This window comes from Jaculus jaculus, chromosome X (assembly GCF_020740685.1).
Source record: "Jaculus jaculus isolate mJacJac1 chromosome X, mJacJac1.mat.Y.cur, whole genome shotgun sequence".
Classification (NCBI taxonomy): Eukaryota; Metazoa; Chordata; class Mammalia; order Rodentia; family Dipodidae; genus Jaculus; species Jaculus jaculus.
In genome coordinates this window covers 105148878-105159280 of record NC_059125.1, presented here as the reverse complement: position 1 = coordinate 105159280, position 10403 = coordinate 105148878, and the positions used below count along the sequence as shown (strand labels likewise).

Below are 10403 nucleotides of genomic sequence, written 5' to 3'. Positions count from 1 at the left end.
GAGGAGGGTCACCTTTCAACTCTATCATCCATGAAATTTCTCTTGTCCTTTTCCTACTCCTTCTTATAGCAGATAGACTTCAGTTAAAAAAAACAATCATTTGCAGATTTTATTTTATCTGAAGAGAGTAAAATGAAGAGAGCTACATTTTCTAAGAAACTTGATTTGGCTGTCTAGTCTGGCCCCCAGGCAAGGCTTTGGCCAAGTAAAATTGCCAATTTTCTAAGAGAAAGGACTAACACATTGCTCATTAGAGTATTCTGAGCTTGCCCATGCAATCTTTTTTTTTTTTTTTTTTGCTACCCTGCAATTTCCTGTTGGTTATAAATGAAACCTTTCTAGCTGTTAATGCAGGCTGTGAATCGAAGAAAAAAAAGCATGTAATTAATCATAGGAGGTTGGTGGGGGGATTCACTAAGCTTGAGAGGGAGAAGCTGGACAAGGCACTAGGACCTAGAAGGCAACTATCCACCCTGGCAGGAATTTCTTGCTTGGAGCTCAGACAACAAAGGCATAGAGAGATTGGTTTTCTTTCTCTCAGCATCTCCACCCAACCAGCAGAAAACTGGTGAGTGAGCCTTTCGAGTGATTTTCCGGCAGAATGTAACAGATGTCAAATGGGCAAAGCACAAGGCAAAGCTCTCTCTGTGTCTGTCTCTCTCTTTCCTCTTCTCATTTTTTGCCTTATTCTATAGGTTTTTTTTTTTTTCTCCCTCTAAGCTTCTACCTGGGATTTTTCACTGGAAAAGTGAGTTTGCTGTTCCTTTGTTTTCACTAGGATGTTAATTTAGAATAATAGCACCTCAGCTTATAAAGGGAAGCATTATTGATGCAGCTCGCCTGCCTGGGGAAATGCTTGCTACTTGTCTTGAGGAGGTGGGGTCTTACTACTGCAGGTTGTCTCTTGGAGACAATGCTGAGCTCAGCATAGGTCATGGTGACATTGGAAAAAGGGAGAGTCAGTCTGGCAAATCTACCAGCCACCAGTCCTTTTTTATCTCTTGTCCCTCTACTCCCTTGCAAATCTTGATGTGGCAGTGTATGTAACAGCTGAGCCCTGCTTGCTTTGTGAGTCTTTTTATCCCCATATGTGAGGTGAATGTTAATAGTTTGGTTCCTTGGATGTCACTACCTTTTCGAGCAGTTGGGTCTTTGACTGTATTTGGTTGCATGATCTCATTGTTTTGGGACTTGGGGTGGGAGTGGGGGGCTGAACAGAGGGGAAAATGAAAGCCTGACAGATGACCATCGTTTGCTCCAGTTAATGCACCTAGGCAATAGATAACTTTGGGGTGAACTGCCTGCTGTGAGGGTAAGATGCTCCTTCAGTCAGGGTAAAAACCCAGAACAATGAAAGGTATACTTGCTTGTAAAGATCCCTTATGCTATTCAGGGATTCATTTGGGACTATTTCAACAATTGTATCGATTCCATTAAGAGGTGTTGCCGCATTGATGGGGAGGAGATAAAGCACCTGGAAGGGGAAAAAAAGGATTTTGTGACCAAATAGAACCAAGTGTAAATCAGGGCTAATAACTTGTAAAATGACCGATTTTTCTTCTAATCCCACCCCTCCACCAGTTTATTTGTAACAAATGTTGGATAGCTGCACCAGCTTGATGGGGGAGAGGGTTTCATGAATAGCACAAAGACAGTGGCTATTCCCTGGAGGCTACCCCTTTAAAAGAGAATCCTAGTTTATTCTGGGGGAGGGGATACACATATTGGAGTAAGAAAAAGGATTTGGAACAAAATTAAAACACTCCTTTTCCTAGTCGTGCTGACTGCTTCTTAAACTGGAGATGCTAACCTTGGCTAGCTCCCTTCTGTGTCTCTTCAAGGGGAATTTTATACGGCTATGGATTCATTTACAACTGTTAGTCATGTGGGCATGTGTGAGGAAACAGATGCCAGTTTTAATGTATTTTGCCCGAAGTTACAATTTGATAGGAGCCACTGTCAGTAAGTTCCAGGATTTTAAGCTATTTCAACACCCCTCACCATTTGGAACAGTGCCAAAAATGCCTCCCTTTCTATCTCTCACTCCCACTACCCCAGCCCCCACACACCAGCCTGCTGCCCAGCCCCTCCTTCTTCTCTATTAAGATCAATATTCCTGCAGGTCAGGGCCAAGCAGCAGATGGGTCACAGGCTTTTCTTTCCTTTTTTTTTTTTTTTTTTTAAACCCAACCAGTTCTTTTCACAGGCAGCAGATTGCAGATCTGGATCTGGCTAATATTTGAATTCTTTTTTTTTTTTTCTCCCTTGTCCCTTTTTCTTCATATTTCCTTATCCCCGCCCCTGTCTCCAACACCCAGGTCTCTGAGGTTCCACAAAAATATGGAACTTGATTTTGGACACTTTGACGAAAGAGATAAGACATCCAGGAACATGAGAGGGTCACGGATGAATGGGCTGCCAAGTCCCACTCACAGCGCCCATTGCAGCTTCTACCGAACCAGAACCTTGCAGGCACTAAGTAATGAAAAGAAAGCCAAGAAGGTACGTTTCTACCGCAATGGGGACCGCTACTTCAAGGGGATTGTGTATGCTGTATCTTCTGACCGTTTTCGCAGTTTCGATGCTCTGCTGGCTGACCTGACTCGATCCTTGTCTGACAACATCAACTTGCCTCAGGGAGTGCGTTACATTTACACCATTGATGGATCCAGGAAGATCGGGAGCATGGATGAACTGGAAGAAGGTAATTCAAGTAGTGGGTTGGCAGCCCCTGGTGGGAAATAGCGTTCTTGGTTATGGTTACATTTTTTAGATTTCATTGAGACAAATTAGAGAATTTATCAAAACATCAGGTTGATCGATGCTCAGACTTCTGATTCAATTGCCATCAACAGGGTCCTTCACCACCACCTTTAATGGGCTTCAGTCTCTGTTGGGATTGAAGTGTGTGTGTTGTTGATAATGCATTGTGCTTATCTGTCAGGACATACAAAGAAAATTCTGAATCGTGTCTGTTACTCTTGTTCATAATTAAGCCTGTATAGCACTATCAAGGCAAGTGTGAAATCATTAGAGAAAGGAAAAAATGTTGGGCTGAGTTAATTGAGATATTTTTTCCTTTGAACTATGGAGAAATTACTTGGGAACTGCAACTCATTACACCCTAAAGCAGGACTTCTTGGACATGATCACAGAGGATTATACTTTTAGGTAAGTGGTTGCTTCTCAGCTGTTGCTTCTAAACAGCCCACTTCAGGGTGTGACTTTGAGGGTGAGATAATTGAGAGACATCCCAAAGAAGGCTGTAGGTATGTCTGGTATTTTCATAAAGACCATTCCTATTAGAGTAGGAATAAATCACTCAACCTAAATCCTTCAAAACTTCAGAATTGTAACCAAATTTTATGACTCGGTTTCTGAAAATCCTGACAACCTGTGGACTCACCTCATAACAGGGAAACCCCAACTCTTACCCAAAACTTGCTCTGCTTTGAAGTTTTCTTTGTGCTCATTTAGAAATTAGATCTTGTTAGTATTTTGCATTGTCAAATAAATTGTATTGAAGATTGGTGGATTTAGCACATCTGATTAATTTAACCTGATACAGTGCTTTAAAAGAAAGTCTTGAGAAATGGCAATAAGGAAAATGTCCCTGTTCCAACCTCTCCTGCATTATCTAGCCTTCCCTCTCTACTCTCACTATTCCCCAAGCATAGGTGAGTATAGAGCAGGCAGATCTCTAGGGAGACCACATTATGAAATAACCAACAAGGAAGGAGAAATAGCACACTTAATTACTTGGTAGGAGTACCCTGCCTCTGCTTCACAGCTACTAGGTATCCTGTGTTACTAGACAAAGGATTAGGAGTGATTCATTTATAGAAGACCCCACTTCTCTCAGATAGCTGGGCCAAGTAGTTTGGGCTAATAACTAATAAAAGGCAGTGTAGTGTCAATATAGTGGTTGCATTTGAGCCTTGGGGTTCAAATTGAACTGTTTTTTCCTCATAGATGACCTTGAAAATCCATGTTGAGGATGCTTAGATTGTTTGATCATGAAGAGAGGCAAAGGTTAGTTCTAGGCTGTCCTGACTATCAAGGGATTGACCATTCAAATGCTTATCTTAAAGGTGAGTCAGGGAAAATTTGAAGAATTGAAGCTATGTTGATGGAGCTGTCCAACAGAGTAATCAATAGCGTGCGTATCTACTGTCACTGTAAAATCTATACCTTCGGCAAATTTGAGGACTTTTTATGTAATAATTTATACAAAGAATGCTGAAATCACCCAACTTGTCTTCATTTCCATTATCTGTAAACTTCTAAAGGTCATAATAGATGGTAGGGTAGAATTCTGGACTAAGTGACATTGTATTTAGAGCAAGGATGAGAATATGTTGGCATTTAATACAAGGAGTATTTATGCACAGATTCCTCCATAAATCCATTTCTTACAAACTGATTTTTTTCTTCGTGTGTGTGTGTGTGTGTGTTGGTAATAAACCATTTCAATTTAATATGGGTAGATGATAAGGATGATTTATTTTTTAAAAAGACTTCAACTTACTTTTCACCCAAGTCCTCTTGAGTCCTGCTAGATTGGATTTACTTACCATTCCTGACTACAGTGGTATTTCCTTGTGAGTTCCAAGACCGTGTAGGATATGGACAGACTGAAATTGCATTCATTCGTATGCCACCCATAAAACTCTAGTGACAGAGGGTGTCAGTGCTTTTCCAGATGTTAGTGTTGCCAGAAGTTATTAATACACATTGTTTTCTGTTAATGTTCAAACTGAAAATGGAAAGTTGGGTGAGGAATTAGGAATATTGGATTCAAGCATTATTGGGAGCAGATTACAATGGAAAGAGAAATGTTGTTAATCAGATTTACTTCAAGCTAATCTTTCAGATGCTAGTCTGCTCAAACTTGGACTTTTTAAAGCTGTAAAATGGGAATATTTGCATTGAGAATGAAGTAAGGTGATAGATCTGAAGTACTTTATATTCTTCCCAGTACATAATTAAGGATAGCTACTACTATGTGAACCCTTTATTTTATAGCTTATTAGCTTTATGATTGTGAGTTTGTGTCTGTCATGACTATGAATAATGTTCTGTCTTTATAAAATAGTTGTTTTAGCCTGGTGTGGTGGCTTACAGCTATAATTCAAGCACCAGGAAGCAGAGACAGGAACATCTTGAGTTCTAGGCCAGGCTGGTTCCTGTATCACAGCTCATATCAATATAATCAGAACCCTCATGACGAGTTCCTGAGTTTGTTTTTACAGTCATTATTGAGTGATTCTCATATGAACATACATTTGGAAATGTTAGTTGCAGTGGTCTCGGTGATCTTCCTGGACTAATAATAATGGTAGGAATTCCTAGATGACAAAATCCTTGCTTTTTGTCCTTTTGCTTTGGAGATCTCTAAGGAACGGAGGAGCAGAGAATATCATATGTTTCCACACAGCAACGTTGACCTAAAGTGAAATGAAATGAAAAAAAATTAATAACTCTTAACTTGTGGCACCCCTTTGACTAGTGTTTCAAGTCAATAGTCTACTACTAGATGAGGAAAGTATCAAGGGGAACATTTTGAACCAAATGCCCATTTTTTTTTAAATTTATTTATTTGAGAGCGACAGACACAGAGAGAAAGACAGATAGAGGGAGAGAGAGAGAATGGGCGCGCCAGGGCTTCCAGCCTCTGCAAACGAACTCCAGACGCGTGCGCCCCCTTGTGCATCTGGCTAACGTGGGACCTGGGGAACCGAGCCTCGAACCGGGGTCCTTAGGCTTCACAGGCAAGCGCTTAACCGCTAAGCCATCTCTCCAGCCCCCCATTTTTTGATATCAGTTTATACAGAGATTCTTTGGTATACTATGAGTCTTGGCAAAACAACAGAAGATGTGGCCCATGTTAGCAATATTCCCAGAAGGTCCATGAATAAAATGCACTGGTAACATTTCTTTTTGTCCTGTCTTTTCTTTGTTTTTCATCACAGAATTGTTCCCTTCTTTGTAGCCTGTCTAATCTTTTCCTTACTTCCATATGTATATGCACCCAGATCAATTTTAGTGCTGTATTTAAGACAGCTAGTTGTTCTGATGCAGATTAAGACAAGTTTGGGTATTGTTACACAGATCATGGGAGGGATATTCACAATGGTAACATTTTGGGAAAGTCTTATCTGTATAGTGACATTTTCTATGATCCAGTTCCTTTGCCAGAGCTAATTTGTTCCAATGATGTGGAGTCATCTTTTCACTAATTTATTCTCTAGCTACTAAGCAAGTACATTGCTAAAAAGCAAGGATTTTTAAAATACTTAGGACATTTAGGAAGAATACATTATTAATAGGTATGGTAAAAAATAAAACATCATTTAAGTTAGGAAGCCCTAGAGAACAAAAAGCTCAGGTAAGAGGGCTTTTGCATGGACAAGATATGAATGTATATGATGCCTTTGGCATTAAAGTGCTGCTAAAGGTGAAGGGAGGTAGACAATGCATCATTTTGGACCCACAGCTTCTCCCTGTTCTGGCTTTTTGGCTGTGCTTCCATGACTTCATTTCCTTTCATCACCCCTCATCACTCTAAAGCAGGGTATCAATTCCAGAAATTTGTCGCTTTGTTTGGCCTTAAAACAGCTTTTATTGTAGGTTCCCAGAGGGTGGGAACTAGCTTCTGGAAACTGGCAGGATGGAAGTCCAGCTGTGTAACAGCAACACACCTCACTCAGCTTCTAGTGACAAATAGCTGGATGTGCAGGAAGTACCAGGCTCTGGCAGTAGATATGGAAAAAATATATATGGGCTGACATGTATATATGTCTATGTGTGGGTTCCACAAGCTGGAGTTGGGTGTTTTCCTCTACCTCGCTACACCTTATTAATTGTTTCTGAGACAGAGCCTCACTGAACCCAGAGCTCACCAATTCAGCTAAAATAGATACCCGATATGCTCAGGGAATCCTCCTGCCTCTGTCTCTCAAGTACTATAATTACAGGTGTGTGCTTCCACGCCTGGCTCTTACATGAATTCTTTGGGCCAAACTTAGGTACTTTTGCTTATGTGGCGGGCACTTTACCAATGGATCTATCTCCCTAGCACCTCAAATCACTCTTCTTAACTATTACGAATGCCCTGCCTTCAGTGGGTATGTGCAGTGGCTACGCTGAGGGTGAGCAACAGAACTGACTTTGCCACTTGCAGCACCTAGAGTCTTCCTACTAGGTACCAGGAGCTCCTATCTCTGAGGCTTGGGACAGTGCTCATTTTATAAAGTAATCACAATGTGGGCTGCCGATGGCTGACTTTGCTGCATACTTTTAATTTCTTCAGCTTGGGTTTCTCCTCACCTCATTCCCCTCTCTTTAATTTTTCATTTCCTCCTCTCCCCCTTTATTCTTTCCTTCTTATAATGCTCTGATTCCCTTCAAACTAGGGGTCTAATGATAACAATATAAATTTATGAAGTGTTTACTATGCCTCCTGGCTCAGCACTTTCTATCCATTAGCCTTGTACCCCACAATTCTAAAAGATATGGATTATTATTAGCATCCCACTTTTCAATCAAGAAACTGCAGCCTGAGGAATTCAGGTAACTTGCCAAGGGTGTACATCTAGTGTTAGAGGCCCCATTCTGACTGACATCATACCAGCTGTTCTTTTTCCATTACTATGTACTCAGGCCAAAAGGAGAGAGTGGAGTGATTAAAATGTACACTCAGAAGGTGCTCAACATAGATTTGGCTGAGGGTTCAGGACTCTGGAAAGTTCTTGGGTGCCATATGATACTACAGTTATTTGCCATCATCTTCATTTTCATCTGGGAGTAGTTAATCATTCTCATAGTTCAGAGGCTTAAGAGGTTTAAGAGATGGGAGCAAGAAAAAAAAAATCCAGAGTCCTAATAGAGCTACACAGCTGACTCTCCTAAAGAGACTTGGATGAGCGAAATAATAAATATATACCCTTGTATATTTCCATACCACCAGTTGTCTGACAGAGGTTTAAAGTGTATGACAAGTTATGGAAAACATCTGACTCAATTTCAGTGACCCTTTGGAAGGTGCTTATGACTCTGATGAATTGCTAAGGAAAGAGTCCATTTCTAGTGAGCATATGGGAGATGTTGGCTATGAATATAGAGAGTAATTGAAGGGGACCCATTTTCATTTTGAAACAAAAATTGCAGACATTACTTTCTAGACACTTATGTTGAATTGGATTAGCCAGCAAGGAAGCCATAAAAATGAGGGGTTCTCTTAGCTGGTGCCATTGACCTATCCATCTTGGGGGAACATATATGCACCAAGTAGGGACAGTGCTGATGCTTATCTATGATCCAGTCCTAGGTTCTCCTGTCAAGACAAATAGCTAGTGAAATTGGGCAGCTTTCTGTGCCACATACCCTTACACACACACACACACACACACACACACACACACACACACACACCCATGTGTCCTTATAGGTGCCCTAGAGACTGTGACTAAATTGCATCTTAGCACTAACCAAGAAGTATATTAATTTACATGGCTTAAAAATTGGATGTAATCAATATTTGCAAAGGTTAAAAATTATCAGCCTGAGATTTCTGAATTTCTTTGGTTCTCCAGCTGAGACCAAAGAAAAAGAAGAAACGTCACAATATAATTGTGTTTAATAATTTATTTGCTCTGGATAGGGCTTACTTATTTGTTTGTTTATGCTTATTGATGACCACTTAAGTCTGATTAAATCATTGTTTCTGTTGTTGAACCTTTGGATGAACTTCTTTGTACCTGGAGGCTTAGGGGTTTTACTTAACAAATCCAATATTTTTCAAGATTTTCTTCCCCTCCAGATGAGCCTACCTCTCTTCCAGTTTTTCTTCCCTTGCTATGCTCAGGTGTACAAACCCCTCCTGTTCTTTGGCTTCTGCATTTCTTTGGCTGTGATTTTCTTTAGCCCATGGTAAATGCCAAACTTATACTAGGTTGGATAAAGTGGTCTTCACTTTGCTATTTGTGGTAGCCAAGGGGAAGCAAATGATGAACGTGCTCTAAATATACACATTGCAGAGCTAGTGTGCAGCATTTAGGAGGATGGTAAGGTGCAAGGGAGTACGAGAAACAGGAAAGCATTATTTTCAAGCAATATATTGAATTGTAACACAACAAATACTCTCTCTCTCTGTGTAGGTTCCAAATAGGAGTGGAGTGAGTGGTAAAGGCACACTTTTACACACTTAACCATTGGTCACAGACATGTGTGCACATACACACACTTCACATTTCAATACTCCATCATGTTGACCAATAGACTGCAAACTATTGTTTTGAGTTTTACCAAATGTGTACTTTACACCCTATATCAATGGTTTTTTAGTTCATTTTAACTTATATAAACCTGAATTTTGAAAGTCTTGTTTGGTTAATACTATAAGAAAGGGGTGGGACCATGAATGTATAACAAGTATAGAAACATCCATTTAAAAATGCACCAGTATTGGTCAGAAGTTAACACGCTTCCTAGAAACTAACATTTAAATTCAAATAAAATCACATTAAGTACAAAAACCCCACTTTCTAGGTTAAACATAGGAGTGTTTATTGTCCTTATAATCTTTAATTTCACAAGATTCTTCAACTAAAAATGCCACTATATTGAAGAGTATTTAGTTAAATTTTGAGAACAAACAAGTCAAGTTGCCAGAGGGATCACTTAGAAACTGTATGTAAGGTTGGTTATTATCCCCATTTCTATAAAAGTCTCACTGAAGTGTCATTGTCTGATAGATTGGCTCTTATCTACAAATATACCATTTTACTAATCACTTGACTACTTATTTCTTCCCTTAGGGGAAAGCTATGTTTGCTCCTCAGACAACTTCTTCAAAAAAGTCGAGTACACCAAGAATGTCAACCCCAACTGGTCTGTCAATGTAAAGACATCTGCCAATATGAAAGCTCCCCAATCTCTGGCTAGCAGCAACAGTGCCCAAGCCAGAGAAAACAAGGACTTTGTGCGCCCCAAGTTAGTGACCATCATCCGCAGTGGGGTGAAGCCTCGGAAGGCTGTCCGTGTGCTTCTTAACAAGAAGACAGCCCACTCTTTTGAGCAAGTCCTCACTGATATTACAGAAGCCATCAAACTGGAAACAGGAGTCGTCAAAAAACTCTACACTCTTGATGGAAAACAGGTAAGTACCTTTGCAGAGTATTTTCATTCTTCTGAATCATTACATGACTATCTAGTACCTAAATCATTATTCATCATTGAAGGGCTATCCCTTCACATTTCATCATCCTTAACTGGTACTCTGTTTTATTTAAAGGAAAGATTTCATCAGGCAAAGAAATGGACCAGAAATGTTATGCTCAGAAATTCACTCTGCTTCTGATTTATACTAGTTTGTTAGCCTATACTTAAAAAATGTCTTAGAA

General features: G+C 40.0%; 1 protein-coding gene across 6 annotated transcripts in view; it reads left to right on the top strand.

Moving 5' to 3' along the window:
* Nucleotides 1-338: 338 nt before the first annotated feature.
* The window catches only part of Dcx (doublecortin), a 107443-nt gene continuing 97378 nt past the window's right edge, over nt 339-10403 (top strand). For 2 of the 6 annotated variants that reach the window (XM_045140163.1, XM_045140162.1), the window contains exons 1-3: nt 630-748; nt 2319-2704; nt 9819-10159. In XM_045140163.1, coding sequence (XP_044996098.1) covers nt 2341-2704; nt 9819-10159 — 705 coding nt within the window. In that variant the 5' untranslated portion in view covers nt 630-748; nt 2319-2340. Of the gene's footprint in view, nt 569-629; nt 749-2318; nt 2705-9818; nt 10160-10403 lie in introns of those variants that run through there. The other 4 variants (XM_045140161.1, XM_045140160.1, XM_045140166.1 and 1 more) reach the window with 3 other exon arrangements.